The following is a 20,360-nucleotide window of genomic DNA, read 5'->3' as shown; positions in this document are numbered from 1 at the left end:
AGGAGAGGTCTGCCACGCCATGTGGGACCCTTGCTGGCAGCCAGGGATCGAACCGGTGCTACAGAGGCTGCGGGCAGCTTCGCAGCCCAGCGGTCAACCGCTGCGCCACCGGGGAGGCCCATAATTAATAATTCTTTAATGATATCAACTATCAAGGCCAGTATTCAAATTTGCCCAGTTGTATTTTTTTTTTTTTGAGATTTATTTACTTATGCATACAAGAACCCAGGTACAGGCCAGAGGTATGGGGGTGGGGGGCAGCAGTGAGAGGATTCACCAGAGACAGAGCAGGGAACAGAACAGGCAGACTGATTGAAATACACTACTGAGGGGAGCATTGGCCTAGTCAGGAGAGGTCTGCTGCACAATATGAGTTGCTCCCTGGCTGGGGATCGAACTTGTGCTGCAGTGGCTGCGGATAGCTTCATATGTTGCGTCTTAACCCCGTGTGCCACCAGGGAGGCCCCAAATTTGCCCAGTTTGATCATAAAAAAAATTGTCTCAAGTATCGTTTCAAATAAGGTCCACAGATTGCAGTTACTATTCCCTTAATTTTCCATTTATCTTTAGTTTTCCTTGCCTCTCTATCATCCTTGCTATTGGTCTAAAAAAAATTGTAAAACAGTTTGATGTAAAAAAAAAAAAACCCACAAAAAACAGTTTGACATTAGAGTTTCCCACAACCTAAAATAAATTGGTAGTTATAGGTAGAGACTTGATCAGATTCAGATTCTTTTTTTAAGTATTCAGCATTTCATAGATTTTATATAGAAATCCTGATTTGGGCTTTATTTAAAAATTCAACAGACCTGGCCTTCCCACCTAGTAGCCACTGGTCTGGGGCAGGGTACTGACCACCTCCACTACTCATTTAGATGGAATATGATTATCCTGTAGGTCCCAGTTCACATTACTTCCTGCCTGCCCAGGGAATTGGAAGTGTACACCCCTATCACCTCTTTGGGGGCTTTAGCAGGCTTCTCCACAAAGCATCACAAGAGGCCTTTCAGAGATGTAGAGAAAATGATTTGGATAGGGACTTTCTTAAAATGCTTGATGGCTTCACTAGAAAGAGGTAACAGTCATAATAGGGGAGGCCAAGTGATAGAATTTGGTGATTGCCCAGGATGAGGGAGAACGGAAAGTAAAACGAGAAATTACCAAAATGCTGCAAGTATAGGACGCAAAATGAGATTCTAAGTTGTGGTGGGAAACAAAGGAAACAAAATTAGTCTATATATTAAAGATAATATCGAAACCTTAAAAAGAAAGAAAGTGGGGGGACAGTAAAATTTAAGTAATCCAACAGCCCAGAATCAGACAGCTCAAGCAGGTCCTTGTCGTGTAATAGAAATCATGTGGGGATTAAACGACATGAGGTAGCGACATGAGGTAGGAAATGAGGAACACCTCCTAGGTAAGGCCACCAGAAAAAGATCAAGAGGCTGCTGTGTACTAATAGAAATTTAAGAGAGGAAACAATCTTTGAAAGGTTAGGATTTTTCTCCTGATTTACAAATGTATTAAAATGAAAAGTATCAAAAAGTTACAGAAAAACATATCACATTTAGTTGTTTTTAAAAAGAATAAAATTACGGAAAAGAATAAAATTATGACAAGTTGGAACATTTCTGGAAATTTCCAGATAGTTCCCCATGCTCAGAAGAATGATTAAGAGAGAGAATCTGCGACTGGTTATGAGGAAGGGTGGAAAATTTTGAAGGACGGGCTGATTATGTAAGTTTTAGGCTGTGGTGTTTAAAACTGTTGCCATGATATTTTAGTTCTTAATAACAATTTGGGGAAATCTACTCACTTCTGGAGAAACATTTGGCTCTAATGAGAAAGAAATGCCACTGTTTGTGAAGTCCCAAGCGCATGTAAGGAGCCATTCACTTGCTAAGCCTCTTAGGACAGCTAGAGCCGATTTCACCCTTAACAAGCTGTTGACAGCGTCTGATCAAGGTACCACCTGGAACATGTTAGCAGCACAGAAAATGGACTGTGGAGTCAGACCTGTGTTTAAATCCCTTCATGTCACTCACCATGTGACCCTGGCAGCTTACCCATGGAAAATTTCTAGGGTATAAAAGTTGCTTTACACACAGTGGCTGATTCTCAGTGTTTGGATGTTAGGAATTTGCTCTGAGTATTAGACTTTTAACACTAACAGCCACAACAGCTTACACTTACAGAATTCTTACGGTGTACTAGTCACTACTGTAGGCGCTTCATCTCTATTATCCACTTCATTATCAAAATGTTTACGGTAAAAATTAGCCCCATTTTAGGGAGATGAGGAAGCCCAAGCTCACGGAGGTTAAATTACTTGCTTACAGTTACACAGTGAGTGGCCTTCCAAGTGACAAAGCTGGGCTTTATACCCAGGCAGGCAGAGTCCCAAGACCAAATTGCCTTGCTCTGCCACCTCCCCCTTCCCACTCTCAGGGAAGCACAGAGAGCGAGCACTGCCTCATTCTGGCACCTTCTGACCAGGCCTCCTAATCCATGTGCCTCAATTTTCTTGAAAAGTCTCCAAGTGATTTTCAGTTTCTAAAAGCCCCAGTAAAAACACATAAACTTGAAGTTAGACCACAAATTTCTTTAGGTTGGAATCCATATTTAATGATGGGTTAGCTCAGTTTTTGTAAGACCCTCCGATTGGCAGTTACATATACAAAAACATGCAGGCTGTTGTTTTTTTAAGTGGGAAGATGAGTCATTAGTTAATAAATGCAATTTAGTGGGATAGATCTTTCTAAACATGTGGCCTATGGAGAAAGAATAAAGGCTGTTTTGGCTTTGATGCAGTTGGGAACTGCTAGTGGACATGCGCCTGCATGTCACCAACCTGCCAGCCTTCAAAACCCTGCCTTGATTTTGAAATCACATGATTCTTTAATGTGATTTCAAGTCAATATATTTTTCCTGGATTATTTAAAATGTTTTACTGATTTTGTGTTTAATGTTGCAATCTACTTTATTCATTGAAATTAATCACATTTTAAAAAGTCAGGAACTGGGGAGCAGGATTGCAAACACTGTATCGCAGGCTAAAAACAGGATGTAAGTCAAAGACAGACTTTTTAACCCTTCTACATTATAGCCCGGGAGTGAATCTTTTCTGAAGTAAATTTTAATATAAGACTCATACTATCAAAACACAGAGAACTTCTATTTTTAAAACAAGCAGACAAAAGCTTTGTGTTAGTGCACTAGGCTCTGTTAGAGCCATACAGCGAGTTTGTGGCAGGACACAGTAAATACTTTTTCAATGATTCTTGGAAGATAGATCCTAGCAGGCCGTGTTCTTCATTTAAAAAAGGAGGACTAGGTATTTTGCATAAAATAGCTTTTATAACATGTTCAGAAAATCAGTCTAGGCCGCTGCTGACAGGCATGGGAAAGCGCAGGTGACACCCCATTGCTAAGAATTTGATTCAGTTAAAACTGCTTTACTTTCTCTGAACGCTGCCTCCCCTCCCTCGAATGTGCAGGGTTTGGAAACTGTCTGGAATCTGGATCTGAAACCCAGGGGCCCTTTTGGGGCCCGGCCTTGCTGTTCGTTACTCTGTAGGCTCTGTAGACCCCTAACTGGGTTGGTCTTCCTGCAGGTTCCGAATTCTGTTCTCCTGGGAGAAGGTGAAAGCGGAGGCCACTGCCCTCTCAGTGGGGTTTGGGGCCTGGCGGGGCCGTCGTGGGTTCCCCGCCCCCACCCCCGTCGCATCCAGGTAGGGTCTGGGGCCTTGCGCGCCCCCCACCCCCACCCCGGGTCCGGCCGCTGCCTTCCCGAGGCCTGGTCCTGGGCGCGGCGTGGTCCCCAGCGTCCGGGGCAGCGAGCTGGGGGTCGGCCGACCTCTTTCGGACGGGCCGCGTCCTCTGCCCCGCGCCGGGGGCGGGCCAGGCCGGCAGAGCCGAGCCGCCGGCGTCCATTTTCTGGGCGGTGCTGTGCGGCGCAGCGGCCGGACTCGCGGGTCCGGAAGCGCCATGGACCCCCGGGGGAACGCACTGGCGCCGGAGTCGAACCCCGTAAGTGCGTTCGCAGGGTCTGTGTGCGGGGCTGGGTGGGCGAGGCACGGCCTGCGGGTGCAGAGCCCGGGGCGCCGCCAGCCTGACCCCTCTCTCCAGGAGGGAGCCTGGAAACCTGGCTGGAACATTCGCGCAGCGCTGTGAGCTCCGCTGGCGCTGGAAAGCCGAGCTGCTGCAGGAACCCTGCGCCCGCAGGTGCCCCGACTGCGGGGCCCGGGCCTGGCGGGGCAGGGGGCGTTCGACTGCAGCGTCGGGGCAGGTTGCGTCGCATCTAGTGATCCGGGAACCCGGCTGTGCTGGAGGGCGAGGGCGAGGGCGGGGGCGGGGCGGGGGGGTGGCTGGGGAGAAATGCGCACCCGAGGGCTCGGGCCGTGCGGGCTCAGGTCTAGCGGGCTTCGGAACTGCGTGACACCGGTGCGTCCCCTCCCCAAGATAGTGACTTGGACCCCAGTCCTGACCCTTCCGGAACCTGATGATTTCCTTGGTTCTGCACCAAGCCCTTGGAATTGAATGGGACGTGCAAAGGCAGGGCCCTGCCCCCGGGGGTTTGCAATCTCAGCCTCCTACTTCTGCAGTAGTTAGGTCTGCTCTGTTGGTACAACACAACCGCCCTCTGTTAGCCACTTCTTTGCAGGGTAGGTAATAAAACACCTGAGATTTTAGGCTGTCCGTGGTTCCACTTTATAACTCCAGTTCTGCTGTAGGTAAGTGATTATTCCATTCTGGACTTTAGCCATAATTGGTTATCCCATAAAGGTATTGTTGATGATAGGTATTCGGGTGCCTTATACATATTTTAAAGGTTAAGACTTTTCTTCTAATTATGATGCTCAACTGTTTGGTCAGGTTTTCATGATTAAAGTGCACAGGAGGATTTCGTCTGTGGTTTCAGAGAAACTTCTAGTGAAGTACTATATCTAAGTGTAGTGTTTTCCCAACAAGAGTAGAGACCCATTAGAACATTGTAGAATCAGTTTAGTGGGTTGCTACCATAACTTTTTCTTAAAGATATATGATGCAATATAGAAAAGAATAGAGCAGAAAATATCAGTGCATTTTGCATAGCAAGAGTAAGCCTTGTTTTGAGATTTGGGGGTCTCAGTATGTATAATGCAATTACAGTGGGTCATGGCCATAAATTTTAAAGACGCAGATTTACAGATTAATAATTGGGGCTTTGGAGTCAGTTGAACCTGTGTTTACATCCTAGCTCTAACATATACTAGCTGTGTGACCTTGAACAGTTGCCATGACCTCTCAGAGCCTCTTTCTGTGTAGCTGTAAAATGGGGGAATGTCTTCTGCACCTGAGGGGTATTATGAAGAGGACAGGAGGTCACCCGTGGCATTTTGCTCAGTGCTCAACTTAGAGTAGATGTTCCATACGCTTGCTAATTGCATCTACTATTGTTGCTAAAACATCAAATCCTGGCAGCTAGTCATGAGACACAGCTCTTTCTTTTCTTTTCTTTTTTTTTTTTTCCTAGATCTTGATGTGGAGGAGATGGAGGACTCAGAACCAAGAATTTCCAAGTGATTTCTTCCAAAGCACGAAAAACTAACTCTGTTAAGGCTGTTCTGTTCTAACTGAGGTAACTAAATGTGTGTCTCTCCGTAGTCTACATGAAATAGAAAGTGGCTTTTCTGAGGGACTGAGCCAAGAGGCACATGATTTGTGCTAGCAACCCACCAGGTTTGGGGATGACAAAGTGACAGTGACATTTAAATGAACTGCTATTAAGGAGACATGATAAGGAAGCCCCTATAATGAAGGAGGGACTGAGTGAGCAGAACTTCGGGACAATTGGTTTCTCTTTTTAGTCTGCCAGTTTTCTGTCGCCGGAGCTCGTATAAGTTTCTTCCTAGATCTTTAGCTCCTCTGGGCTGGAAGAGCCCACAGGTGTCACTGAGATCCAGAGAGTCTGAATGACTCTTTGGGCGACCTAGTGGGCAGGGGTAGAGGCAGGACTGGAACTTGAATCTCAATTACTCAGTCATGTGGCCAACTTCAGGCTCACCGTGGGACGAGCACTAAGCGAGGTACTGAGTTTACAAGTGTGATGAGCCCACCCCATGTACTTGCAGTTTGTGCAAACAAGTACTCACAGCCCAGCACACTAGTCTACCATTGAGGTATATACGTAATTTCAGACAGTGATAATAACAACTACCATTTATCAAGCACTTTTGTGTGTGTGTGCAAGGCAGCGTGTTAAGGATTTTAAGTACTGTATTTTTATGTAATTGCAGCACCCCTGGGAGGTAAGGAAGAATAGATGTGAAGGATTGAAATCTGAAAATACAGAGGGGCCAGGGGCAGCTTTGTGTCTCACCACATTGCACATTCTGCATGCAGAGCACAGTGCTAGGAACACAGAGTTCATGGCAAAGTACTTACCCTTGAAAAGCTGCAATTTCAATTCAGAAGTGGCCTGGTCAGTTGCCTGATATTCACCCCTCTCTCCTTCATCTGCTTCTCCATCAGTCAGAATGGGACCTGTCACAGGAAGAGACCCAAGTAGCCGATGTATCCAAGTTCTTGATCTTTAATGAATTTTTTCTTTTTTTTCCCCAATTTAACTTATACTTCTATCCATCAATGAAAGCTTATACTTTCAATTTAGAAGCAATAATAAGGCCTTCTCTAGATTCATTCATTTCTTTTCTCGTTCAACAAATATTACTGAACACCTACAAGGCCCTTGGATGTAAAGAACCAAACAGATTATTTTGGTTTTTATCATGTTAGTCATGTTCAGTCTTTTAGCAAGGATTCATTTGTTCAGCTGTTAAAAACTTTTCTATTGTTAACATGCTCTCAGTTCCAATAATATTGGGAATTGACTCATAAGTAGAATTCCAACTGGGTATGTAGAAAAATCTTTTTTTAATCTTAAAGTCTTCAGAAGGGAATTTCTTCTCTTTAAAATTTTTATTTTGCCATTACCTATGCATACAGGCCTTTTGTTTCTACACTCAACCTATAAGCAAGAAAAAAGCAGTTTGGCATGGCATGGCGGCTTTGTTTGACTCAAAATGCTCTCTTCATTTAGCTCCATAAGCCATAGAGGACAGTGAGTGTTCAAAAGAAAAGCAGTGTAAGAGATATGTTAATTTACAAGGTACAAAGTTAGAGAAGTTCTAATAATTGCGTTAAGCAACAGAAATCAGATTCTAAGTCTTAAATGCTATTTGTCATAAATGTAAGCTCCAAATAGAGCAGACATGTGAACGTGCTTTGTAAACTTGTAGGAGTTCTATAAATAGCAAATATTTATTGAATACCTACAGGAATATGACATTGTGCTAGAGAGAATGGAGGATTCACCAAAAAAAGATGTGACCCCTTCCCTCTCAGACCTGTTTATATAGGTGAGGAAATAAAATATGCAGAAATAATCATGTGGTAAATGCCAAAAATATATTATAGTACTTTGACGAGGAAGAATCCTTTTACCTTTAGAAGTAAAGGGATTTCTTTCTTGAGAAAAAACATTTAAGCAAGACCTTGTTCGATATGGAATTTCAATAGAAGAGAGGGGAGAAGACATTTGAGATAGGAGAAATAGAGGGGGGAAAGAGAAAATCTGGAGTATATTCAGGAAAAGTTTGTGAGTCCAATCCAGTTAGAACTGGTCTATATAGACATTGAGTGGGAAGTAAATCTGGAGAACATTTGGGGCCAAATGAATTGTCTTCACTGCCAAGCTAGGAACTCTGAATGACCAATAGGAGTCAGTGGAGATACTTGAACAGGGGGGTGTCGTGGGTATGCATAGGAGTTAAGGGAGATTAGGAGAAAAGTAGAGCAGAAACCAGACAGGGCCACCCTTAGAAGACCACCACAGTCCAGCAAGGAAAAGGGAGGGAAAGGCCTGAAATGGTGATGGTAAAATGGAAAAGGGACAGAAGCAAAGGAAAGAGATGACACAACCTGACATCCCCATAGGGAACGATCAGGGAAAGATCAGCTAAGGCTAACTCAGGTTTCCAGAGCAGTGGTTCCTGTGTAGGAGACTTGAAAGGAAATGAGGAGCAGTAATTTAGAGGTGCCAGATTTGAAGTGTTGTTCTATGATGTCCCCCAGACAGAGGGGACTTTGTGCTCCAGAAGAATGCCAGGTCTAGGCCAGTTTGGGCATCATTCAGGTATAAGAAAAAGTGAAGAGGTAGAAGAAGAAATTTTGCAGAGAGAGCATGTAGCGAGGCAAATGTTGAGGGTAGAGCTTTATAAGAAACAGAAAAGGGTCTTGGAAGGTCCTAACAAGAAATCTGGCAAGAGAGCAAAGACGAACCACAAGGGAACTTGATTCCAGAAGCCAGCAGCAGGGGGTTTCCCAGTAGAAGGAGCTTAGAGTGTCAGATGGGAGGGCTGAGGCCCAGGAAGGCCATTGGATTGACAAGTGCGAGATCACACATTTGTTGGAGTTTTTCTTTGTAAGATAATACCACTTGTAGGATGAATATTAAATGGTTTCATTTGCAAAACTTAGTAGCTTGCACATACCAAGAATCACTTTTAAATTTGACCCTAGCGAGCCCCCAACACACTTCTGATTTCTAAAATTCAGACTGTTAAATGTGGTTTTGATAGTAGTCATACCCTTCATTCTGTTCTCAGCAGACCAACCAAAGAATATCCATTGAAGAATGAGTTCTTTAAAAACTAAATTGTTCTTGCTTCACGTTTCTAAAAATACCTAATTATTTTGCTTTTACCATATAGCTATTATATGACTTGAGTTTGTGTGTGTGGGTGTGTGTGTGCATGTGCACGCACACGCATGCCTATGTGTGTATTTTCATGGGCATGTGAACTAAGTACAATGGAATGAAAAGACTGGGGTCAGATCAATCTAGTTTCACAACCTCACTGGGCCATTCTCCAGGCTTGTGACTTCAGAAAAGTTACCCTCTTTCCAACTTTTTCCATTCATAACTCAAATAAAATTAGTTTGAAGATTGAGTAATTATAATTGGATTGGGACCTATAAAATAGTAGGCAATATATGTTTAGTCCCTTCCCCTTGCAACCTTGTATAGATATGTAAATTTCTACATAGTGTGTGCATCTATATATATATACAAAGCCTTATTTTTGCAACTCATTTTAAGGTGTTAATTTTATTAAGAGAGGAGCATACCATAAATTGCTTGGCAATGTATGCGTAAGAATGTATCTGAGAGGCTACCTGCTCAGGACCCCCTTCTGTTCAGAGAGCTTTTCCTGTCCTTCTCCTTATCTGATAATAAGCTCCCTGCCCAAAAATAAATAAATAAAAAGAATCCACCTGGGGAATCTATTAAAATGTAGGTTCTCAGGCCCCTGGCCCAGAAATTCTATTTCAGTAGATTTGGGGTGGGACACCTGGGAATCTTCATCTTAAACAAGCACTTCTATGAGAGGCAGATTAACAAATGCCAATTTTTAGAAAGAGAAGAAGGGATAATTCTGAGACTTGATATGCTGATTTCAAATTCAGTTTCAGAGACATGTTTATGCTTAATAGTTTCATATTTGTGTTAGTAAAGTTTGTGGCTCGTGTTTGTTATAAGGTAAAAAACAAGTGAATCCCAGAGAGTCAAGGAATGGCGGTATTATTGCTTCCCACTATGTCCATCTGCTGTATATCTGTAGCAGTAACCAGGCGATGTGCAGTTCGCAAATCAGCTTGTTTTTCTAGTGGAGTAAGTGGTGACACCCTGTCACTATGCCCAAGTTTGTAAAACCATCCTATATTTTAAATGTTGTTGTCAATAATATATTTAATAGTACAGTGTTGCACAGTCGTGCCATTAAAATGTTTTGATGCATCTGACTTCTGGTTGATAAACAAAGAGCTTTGAAATTGGGATCCCGGAAGACCTCAGCATGTGGTTCATTTAACCTCTGCTCCGCTTCCCATTGGCTTGTCCCAACAGCTCTGCTTTTCTGTTGGAGAGGAAACAGAATTATATTTCCCCTGTTGTTTGCATCTTAGAGTTATATCATTTTTAGGCTAGTTCATATTGTTCACCTATCCCAACCTCATTTTGTAAATGAAAAACTAATTTATCCTTTTTTCCTCGCTCTAATCCTAGCTCTCTCCTCTGCTTACAAAAAGAACTGAGATAGACATACATGTTTGATGTCTGTGCTATGTGTAGAGAATATCAAACATATTTGCCTTGTGAATTATGATCCCAGAACATAATTTTAAAATTGGATGACTTAACGGGAATATATTTATTAAGACCATCATGAGTCATTTTTATAACATTGTTGACATTCCATTGATGGTTTGCTTCTTTGGGAGGAGGTTGCTAATCACCTGGAGCCTTGCCTAAAAACATAATTTCTGTTTATACCCATAACCCCTGAGGGGAGAAGACAGAACTGACTCTCACAGAGTGAATTCTGTACCTTATGTGCATGTGCATTATCTCAGTCATCTCATTAGAACCTCAAAATAACCTGGTGTGGTGGAAATTGAAGCAGAGAAACTCAGTACTGTGGCTGATGTAAAAATGAGATTTTCACACCCTGGGATCTGTCTGACCTCAGGCTTCTTCTCTCCACACCCCATGTTGTTTCCCCAGCTACATACTGAAAGCATGAAATGGATCATTGTTCCTGAAGTTAGCTTCAAGACTTACTCTCTTCTCCTTAATATCACTGTAGCCTCAGAATTTTGGACAAGAAACAAGGGGAGCAGAAGTAACATGCAGAAGTAATTTGTTCAACAGATATCATCCATGTGCTGGCTACCAGATCCAGACACACCCCCAACTCCTGGGATCCTAGCTCCCCCACTCAGTCATATCTGCCATCCAGGTGCTGCTGCAGGCTTTTAGAGTGAAAACACCAATGGATGTGTGCACTGAGCAGTCAGTGTGTGTTTTACTAGAGTTGTCACTGTCCCTGTGCTGGGCTAAATGTTCCCTGAGTAACTATACCAGTTGAAGTTTAAGCATTCCTTGGGGGATTGCTCAGAAGGTGCTCAGTAAATATTTGTAGATACCTTCTGATGCCCTGAGGGAGTTTGCAGTAGGTGAGGGAAAGACCCCAGAGCCCCACAAAGGAAGCCTGGGGGAATGTTGGGGGGCTAGGTAGATAAAAAGACCATACAGCGAACAACCAAACAGTAGGCCTGGAACTTGTTCCCCATGACCCACTGTGCAACCTTGGGGAAGAAGGTCAAGGAACTTTGCTGGCTTGGTTTCCTCACATGTAATCAGAGAAGATTTGGCTCGGTGATGACTAAGGTTCCCTCCAGCTCTAAGGTACAGCAATTCTGTTTCCTCTCCAGCAGAAGAGCAGAGTTGCTGGGACAGGCAGATGGAAAGAGGGGCAGAGGTTAACTTCATGTTAGAGGTTTCCTGTATTCTCAATTTCAAAGCTCTATGACTGTCCTCATAGATATGCTAGTAGTAACCAGGCTTCAGGTTTTGTCTTTACCCGATACATTTTTTAGGAAAGTCCATGGATATAGCTCTGGAGAATGTGAGGACTTTTATGGGAAGATTAAGACTACCTGGGACTCAATCAGAAGGTGACAAAATGGGAGGGAGAGAGGAAATCTTGGTTTTTGAATTTGATGTTGAGAAAGAACTTTAGAAATAAACTAACCCAATATTTTCACATTCAGGCTAGGAGATGGGAGTCCAGGGAAATCACAGGACTAATTCAGGGTCACCCAGTTAGGGGCAAACTAGGAAAGAGAATGCAGTGTACTAGCTCTGTGCTGAAACAAGTAGGCCCTACCTTAAGGCAGGTTGTGAGGAGAGCAGGAGGTGGGATTCAACAAGCAAAGCTCAAAAGAAGGGCTGAAGCTGTTCTGTGGGAGAGAGCTATCTCAGGGACTGCTGGACTTGTGACTGACATGCAGGAGGACACCATGATGTTAACTGCAGGCCCAACCGAGCACTTGGATTTTTGCCAGTTAGGGTAGTCAAGAAGACTTTTTTATTAATTGGGAGAGGCAGAAAACTGCTGTATTTTAAAGCCTTTTCCTGTTATTTAAATTAACATGAAGTTATACAGTAATTTTGAGAGGCATCAAACCTTTTCTTAAGGTGTCTAAAGAGGAATACCCAGCTTGTACTCCCATTTTGTTGGCCACCACCATGCATGTCTTCATTTTAGGGTGCACTTTCATTAGAAATGCAGTGGCTTTAAGTCCTACAGGGGCATCCTGGGCTTAGTTCAGTAACCATGAAGACAGGCCTGTTTAATAGACAAGATTTGAGCTGTCATTTCCTACATCGTGGTTTGGATATTGTTTCCAGGCTCTGTTTTGTTTGTGTTATTCTTCCTGTCTGTGTGTTAGAACAACTTCTGACTATTTGTAGAGTTGATTACAATTAGATAATAAGACCCTGATGCAGTGAAAGCAAAGCTGAATTTATTATCTTGCCAAGCAGAAGAGACTCATGTTCAGAATCACAGGCTCCCTAAACATATGCATTTTCACATAGGCATGGAGATTTCAGTTTAGTTCTACTAGAACATTGATTTGTTCCTAGAGCAAAGTGAGGATTTCCCTTTTTTAAAATTTACTCAGCATTCAGGTCCATCCCTGCTTATAGCTTATTCATTCTGGTCTCGTAACCCCGAACATGAACTCAAAGAACAAGATTTCTCACAGTGTCAGTGTTTTATTTTCATGCTCATGGGTGGAAGTAGTTTACTGTGTTATAGTAGCCAAGATCACCCCCACTTCCTGGGTGCCCGTTGCTGAGCCGTACTGGCATGAGTTCTGACCTTCTCTGGGGCTGACGCAAGTTCCGCTTTGCTTTAAGGGCAGGGACAGACTGGAGACTCCTTTAAGGGAGCAGAAGGCACTGAGGTAGATGGAAAAAGCAATGACGCGCCAGAGCAACGAAGCCCCAAATGGGGCTTTACTCAGACATTAGAGAACTGGCCTACCCTGAGTGCTGTGCTAAATAGGGTAAAAAAAAAACCTGACCTTTAAAATTGTTCTTGTCAAGGACTGGTAATGCTGGCGTTTCCTTAGTGCACACTGTAAGTTGACTTTTTGCACAGAAGCACCGTATATTTCCTGGGATACACGATTTTCCCTAAATGAATAAACACTACCAAGTCAGTTTTTTACCCTGTTCTATCGTATATGTCATATTCTTACTTGGTTTTGACATTTTTCAGAAAATCAATCGAGTTTTGTGCCATGTTAAAATGATCTATTTTAGGACTTTCTATTTTGTGATAAAGAGTTTCTGATAAAATGATTTGCGCTTATCTCTATTTTAGGAAATACTTTCTGAGCGCCTTTTTCCTCCTATGAAATTTAAATGGGAGTCTTACCTCCATCCTAGCAGCTATCTTACATTAAAAATATCCTATTTTTCTCTTCATCGGGGAAAATAATAAAAGTCGGGTGATTAGTCACCGTGGTGTTGAGCAAAACAAATACTTTGGAGGCCATGATTTATGTTACTGGGGGTGGGGAGGTTCTATCTGTCTCTAGACAATTACTCTTGTGAAAGGTAAGTGCCCTGAATTCCAGAAGGTCCCTTGAGGGCCTGTTTGTTGTGTTCAGATTTCTAAAACCGGGTGGCCATTTTCTGTGAATTTGAATCCCTGTGTGAAACTCCTCCCACTGTGGAGTCTATGGGCATTTGTTTTCTAAAATGAAAGCACAAGCAGAAACTCGAGCTGTTCCACAGAACAGCCTGTTCTTTAGATGTTTTTAGATCAGTATATTTAAAGCATAATTTTTCTAAACAGCTTATTGTGGGTTTTCATCTGTACTGGGTTTCGGTTTGTTTTGGGAATTTTACTTTTTAAAATGTAGATACCTTATTGATTCTTAATTGCCCTTTGCCCCTCCCCCTATAATTTCACTCTAAAGCAGGCAGACAAGGGGATCTATTTGGATACATGACTACTCCCAGAAACCTCTGTTCAGTTTTAATTATACTTATTTTGGGGTAAAATTGGTAAAAAGCTAGCTGGAACTTCATTCCTTTAATATCCCCTCCAACATTTTTTCCAAGTCTGTTTTCTTTTGTGGAAACCATTCTGTATCCATTTGTGTGACCAAAGTTTTTGTAGCATTTCTGCAGTACAAAAGCTCTGTGTCTCCACTGCACCTCCATCCTAACATGGTCTTGCTTGGCAGCTCTGCCAGTTACCTGCATCTCCTAAACCCCAGAAGAGATGACTTTCACAATTCCATGTGGCCTCAGAGGTCTGTGCTACCATATTTGGGCTCCCTCCAGAGATTGGAGTTTTTTCCAGCAGTGGCCTCAAACTGGAAAAATGGGAGGTGGAAGGAAAACTATGGAAACATGGGAGGAGACATAGTGGAAAACGGGAGCAGGAAACGTGTGTACAAGAGGAGTGTGCACGTGGACTCAGATATCTGAGAACATAGGATTATAAGAGTGACCTCAGCACATGGGCTTTGTGTATCAGGAACCCGGTGAGAAGCCACTGCAAATGTGGGGCTGTCTGTGGGTGGTGCAGGGGGAGGCATGGCAGAACCGGGCAGGAGGTCAGCAGCCTTTGTCCAGGATTCCACCCCCACAAGCACAAAAGACATTTAGATTGCCCTCCAGACCCAAGGGATCAGCTGTGCACCACTCCCCACCCCCACCCCAACGTCTCCAGAGCAGACATTCACTTCCTGGTGTTCGACCAGCATTATTCCCGTGAGCAGTTCTTGAAAATTCTCAGAGGACTTTTGTGATCTTGGTGAATATACTTTATTATGCTGACCCCATTGTGTGAAGCCCTAACTACCAAGTAGTCCAGGCTCCATTTCCATGATGTAGTTTTTAGAATTGTGGTTACTTGTGTGATGCAGTGATGGAGCATGATAGCAACTCAGAATACTCAGTCCTAAGAAGGAGTTTCCGATAAAGATCTGTGCGTTCTCAGCAGTTATTGCATCCCTCATATCGCTGGCTCAAGGTAAATAATGAACCCTCTTTTTTGAAGGAGACCTGGATGTCTCTGGGAGTGTGAGTCTGAATTTGTGGATTACTGATTAAGAGTAATCTCCTTCTCAAAACTTGCGCAGACCCTGTAATTAAAGTGACTCTTAGAGCAAAATAGTGAGCTTGATATTTGCCGCTTCAACCCTAAAGTGTATATATTAAAATTTCTCCACATGGGAATGAACAAACTGGAGGGATCCAGAAGAAAGATTATGTGACCCACTTATACTTCATGTTAAGGCATCTTACCACTTATCCTTCATTAAAATGAAATAGTTTGGTAGTTTTAAAAGCCTGAATACTGCTATCTTCAGCATTCAAACATGAGGAATACAATGAATTATTGTCTAGAAATTGAAATGATGCAGGCAGAACAAAATTTGTAAATGATTTATATATTTAAAGATTATACATTTTATATGTAATAACTTATATATGTTATTTATACATTAGGGTCTAAAATTCAGATACAGGGGCAAAAAAGATAGTATGAATATTCAGTGTGGGCTCTGTATAAGAGACAGATGGTTAGAGTGTGGTAAGCTGGAAGGCATTAAGAATTTTTTAAATACTGGGAGGCTGAAGGTAACAGGTCTGTAGGCTGAACTCAGCCTAAGAATGGCAATTTTGCACACCGATCACAGAGCTGTACCATCTGACTCGATCCACCAGTCTGATTACCTCATTGGTAGTCAACCTAGTCTTTTCCTGCAGGGCACTAACTAGAAGTTCTCCAAGACCCAGCCCATGGAAAACCAGGGCCATTGAACCTTCCCCATGTCACAGAAAATACAGGAGCCACTTTGAATGTAAATTATGTCCGTTTCATATAGGCAAAGTGATTTGCAGAACATGACATGTGTGTCCAAGGATATCTGGAGAGGCTTCAGACATGGAGTCTTGATGAAGCTCCCCAATACTCAGTGTGCCTGTCTCAGGATGGTACAGGAAGGACCCACCAAGGGATTGCCCTCCTATTCTGGGCATGCCACTCCCACGCAGTTGACTGGAGCTAGGCCTGCAGAGGCTAATCTGAGTGACCCCAGGTGGTGGGATATCTCGATATACCTGGCCTGTGGTCTGTACCTACTGACCCAGGAATGCCTTCTGGAATATCAAGCAATTTCCAACTTCTGACAAATGCTAGACTGAGACAATGTGAGAACTGTCCTCTTTCTCTGTTGACACTCAGTTGATCTCCAGCATAGCATAGAATTTATAATGCCTTCTCTTTTTCTAAATATCTCTTCACTCCCATCTTCCTCCTCTCTCTGGTGCTGATTGAGTCATAATGTGTGTAGCACAGGCCTGGCATGTAGAAAGTATACTCAGTAAGTATTAGTTTTGGTTGTCATTCCCTCACCAACACTGTTGTACCTATTGTCACTTTACCAGCAGGTAAGGAAACATGGTTCCCTTAAGCCTTCAACCTGGTTGTGTACCGCAGCCATCTCCACCTTGACATAATGAAGACCATACATACATAACCACCCTGAAAAACAGTGCCCTTTACAAGATCCCCAGAGGAATGGTGCATTGATATTTAGGAGGCCTTATTCTAGATGCTCTGACAAGACACAAGACAGATTGCATAGAGGTTGGTCCTTGTGGACTTGCTAGCAGGGAAGTGTTTGGAGATAGTCATGGGGGCACGGCCTGGAAGTTGTGTCTTTTAGGTCATACGGTATGATGGGAATCTGATTGTGAAGGCTGTGGTCCCCTGGCATGGCTGTGAGTTGAATCTTAAGATGGCACCTGTTCCTTTCCACACTCCCCTCTTCCCCCACCCTCCACTGGCCTTCTAGCATGAAAAACCATGTTGTCAAGAAAGGAAATTACTATGTTGAAGACAGAAAGCCTTTGTGCTCCAGAGAACTGATATAAATAATTTTAATGTAGGACTTGAATGGTGGAACATGCACCAATGTGAAATGAGCAGTGATCATCCTCTCTCAGTGAAGATTTGGGGACCTGATGGGTCGCAAGAGGGGAAGTAAAGCCAAACCTTTATTAGTGCTGGTGAACTTGAGTGTTGCCTGCTTCTAAGGAAACCCTTTAAAAGAAAGAAAGAACCAGTTCCATGCTGCCATGGTAACATACCATCTGGACTGGAAGCCACTAGGGTGGTGAGGGAAAAATGGCTACAGTTTGATAGAAATGAAACCCTAGCTTCTTGTCAAATTAGTTTAGAAAGTGAATTAACTTTGTTTTTAAGCCCTTTAGAGCTCCCATCTCTGTTTTGAGGGTGACTTGGCCCAGTGTTTTGTTAATTTATGATTGGGTGATTTTTTTCTGTTCTGTGTAGTAGTTTCAGGTGGTCTGGTGTCCTAGAGACCGAGTGGCCTAGGATCACGAGTGGCCTAGGATCACAATCTCCAGTTGCCAAGACTTGGAAAATGCAACTGGAGATCCTAGTAGTCCCTGAAATGGCTCTCTCTTCCTCCTCTTCTTCCTACTACTGTCAGGGAATTTAGTTTAGAATTCTGCATCTCAGCCCTTTCTCCCTTTCATCCAAACAAATTACTGCCATGGTGTCTGTAGTGGGTTAAATGCTATTTACTCCTCCCTACCCTACCCCATCCCCGACCAATAGATATATCTGCATATCTGAAGCTATAAATGTGACTTTATTTGGAAATGTAAGTTAATTTGCAGATATAAGTTAATTAAAAATCTTGAGATGAGTTCATTCTGGATTATGGGGTGGGCCCTAAATCCAATGACAAGTTTCCTTATAAGAGAAACAGAGGACACATAGAGGAGAAAAAGCCTTGTGAAGATGAAGGCGAGATTAGAACTAGGAAGCCACAAGTCAGGGAATGCCTGGAGCCAGCAGAAGCTGGATGAGACAAGGAAGTCTTCTTTCTCCTCCTAGAGCCTTCAGAGAGCTGTTGATTTTGGACTTCTAAGCCTCCAAAACTGTGAGAGAGTAAGTGTCTGTTGTTTTAAGGCATCAAGTTTGTGGCACTTTGTTACAGTAGTACAGACCTTGCCTTACTTCAGAAGCACCTGGAAACCTCTTAAAAGTCAGCTTCTCCTGACTATTCTGACTCAGTCATTCCAGAGCACATCAAGAAACTAAATTTTTAATAGGGGCTTCCTGGTTGTTCTGATACATCCACTACACCTTCAGTATTGGTTTTCCTCAAGCTCCTTCTAGTGCTTTTCATCCACTTTACTTTTCTTGGGCAATGCCCACGCCTGCCTCCTATGTGTCAGGGCGCTGCACCTCGGAATCTGCGCCGCAGCTCACCTGTCAGCAATGAAGTGCATTTTGGATGCCTCCTGATTGAGGTGCCACCTGCACTTCCCCAGGCTCCTCAAAGAGCACACAGACTCCATTATCCCCACCCCCAAACCTGCTTTTTAGTTCCCTATCTGCTAATGGCACATCTAGCAATAAACTGGCATGTCACCCTTCATACTTCCTTCTCCCTCCTCCAATTTCCAGTTTGTTGATTCTTGTACGCAAATAATTTTCAAATCTTTCCTTTCACCCACACTTTCTCCTTGTCTTCTTTCCACATATCCTTCCCACTAAACTGCTCCTAGAAGGACTGGTCTGCAAATTTATGGAGTGATTCCTGCTTAAAGTCCCTTAAATGACTCACCATTTTCCAGGCTGCATATTAGAATCACTTGGAGAGTGTTAAAAACAAAATCCCAATATCTGGCATCCAAATAAATCAGAATCCCCAATTGGAGCCTGTGTGTTGTTATTTTTCAAGGTTCTCATAGATGATTCCAGTATGAAGCTCAGGGTTGAGAAATTTGTCTAAAGAATAAAATCCAAACTCATCGCGACACTGTTGACAGTGACACTGTTCGGGGCCAGGTCCCTATCAGCCTCTCTTCCCTCTCCCCAGAGCCAGCTGACACCCTGCACAGCAGCCTTCCCACCTCATCCCACCTCATGCCACCTCATCACCATCCCCAGAATACCAGTGCATCATTCTCTTTGCTGCCTCCCTACCTTTGCTCAGCCTCTGCCGGACAACAGAATACTTCCCCCTGCTCTTGGATCCAAACAAACGTTTCCTATCTTTCAAGATTTGGCTCCAGCCTTCTTTCCCTGCATCTCCTTCCCCAAACTCACTGCCTCCGCAGAGTCGTGGGACATGCATCAGAGTACTTCAACCATCACAGCAGTGCTCTGTCGGTGTGTCTATCTCCTCTGTTGTGGACAGTGGCTTCCCAGAAGTTGCTAGATGAGAAAAGAGATAAGGGACTAATAAGTAAGGCCAAAGGGATGAAGTAGTTTTTATGACTCTCTGAATAATGGGACCAGTGCTTCCGTAAGCCTCAGAATACACTTGTTAAGAAAACAAAACTCCTTGGTTTTAGTGAATGTGGTCAAGTTTTATTAGTAGTGTGTAATATTATTAATTGAACACCTGTTAGCTAAGGTCTTTCTCTTCATTGCCACAATTGGTTGTCACAATGATCATCTCCGGTATCATTCACATTTTATAGAATAAATTAAATAAAACGCTATTTTATTAGGTAACATGAGATGGTAGAGAAGCTACATGGTCACCTGGTCAGTAGTGCCTTCCTGGGGTGCAGAATGATCAGGAAAGATGAGTTTTATTGGTAACTAATGATATATTTAGTTTCTTGAATGTCAAATATATGTTAGACATGAAGCATGGCATGAAGCAAACAAAACCATTAAATATGTGAATCAAAAAATGAGCAGGTGGATTATATTTGAAATTACATACATACAGCCTGCCTTTTAAATATGAAAAAAAAAAAAAAAGCATTGTAAGCCCAAAATAATAAGATCAGGGTTAAAATCACAACATTGCCAATTATAAATGATGTGCTTTGATTTTTCTGACTCTTGGTGTTTTCATCTTTGAATAGCTTACAGGGGTAGGTATCGCAAAAAATTAAATGAGGTGGTATATATGAAAGTGATTTGAGAATGGTACAGGGCTTAACAGGAGCAAGGCTGGGTGGTGTCTTTTTGGCCTATAGGGAAAGTCAGGAGGGGGATGGTGGTAAGTCTGCTGGTAAGTCTGCTGGGTGAGCAGATATGAACTCTGAAATAACTGCAGACTGAACTCCCTGGTGGGGTCAGGGCCAAGGATGCTGGGTGTAAGCCCCAGAAAAGCAAGTGTCCTGAGCTAGTTTGGGATGAAGGAATGAGAAGGGTATCAGAATTGGAGTCTGGCTGTGCTTACTGAAACAATAGAGCTGAGAGAATATAACAGATTATGGGTTTGCATTGATTTTACCTGTAAGCAAAGACCAGCCAGCGACCACGATCAGCTCTGGGCGGGGCGGGGGGGTGGGGGGACTTGATATCTTGTTCTTTCACTTTTAGGTTATTCCAAATCTGTTTTCAGCAACTCTGAAATTTTCCAGATCTCAGTGTAAGAGCTCA

General features: G+C 43.0%; 1 protein-coding gene across 7 annotated transcripts in view; it reads left to right on the top strand.

Annotated features, from left to right (window-relative positions):
• Positions 1–20,360, top strand: part of ZBTB38 (zinc finger and BTB domain containing 38) — a 72,619-nt gene that overhangs the window by 28,031 nt on the left and 24,228 nt on the right. For 2 of the 7 annotated variants that reach the window (XM_054700767.1, XM_037525870.2), the window contains one exon: positions 5,516–5,620. The exons of 1 other annotated variant lie outside the window; for it this stretch is intronic. Coding sequence is in view for 1 of the 6 variants with exons in the window: in XM_054700766.1 (XP_054556741.1) it covers positions 3,988–4,029 (42 nt within the window). In the remaining 5 variants the exon portion in view is untranslated. Of the gene's footprint in view, positions 1–3,496; positions 3,732–3,950; positions 4,030–4,391; positions 4,734–5,515; positions 5,621–20,360 lie in introns of those variants that run through there. 4 more of the 7 variants (XM_054700768.1, XM_037525871.2, XM_037525872.2 and 1 more) reach the window with 4 other exon arrangements.

The sequence above is a fragment of the Talpa occidentalis genome, unplaced genomic scaffold, assembly GCF_014898055.3.
Source record: "Talpa occidentalis isolate TD23 unplaced genomic scaffold, MPIMG_talOcc4v2.1 talOcc4.4, whole genome shotgun sequence".
In the NCBI taxonomy this organism is placed as follows: domain Eukaryota; kingdom Metazoa; phylum Chordata; class Mammalia; order Eulipotyphla; family Talpidae; genus Talpa; species Talpa occidentalis.
Note: the sequence above shows the minus strand (reverse complement) of the source record. Positions and strands in the feature narration are given on the sequence as shown.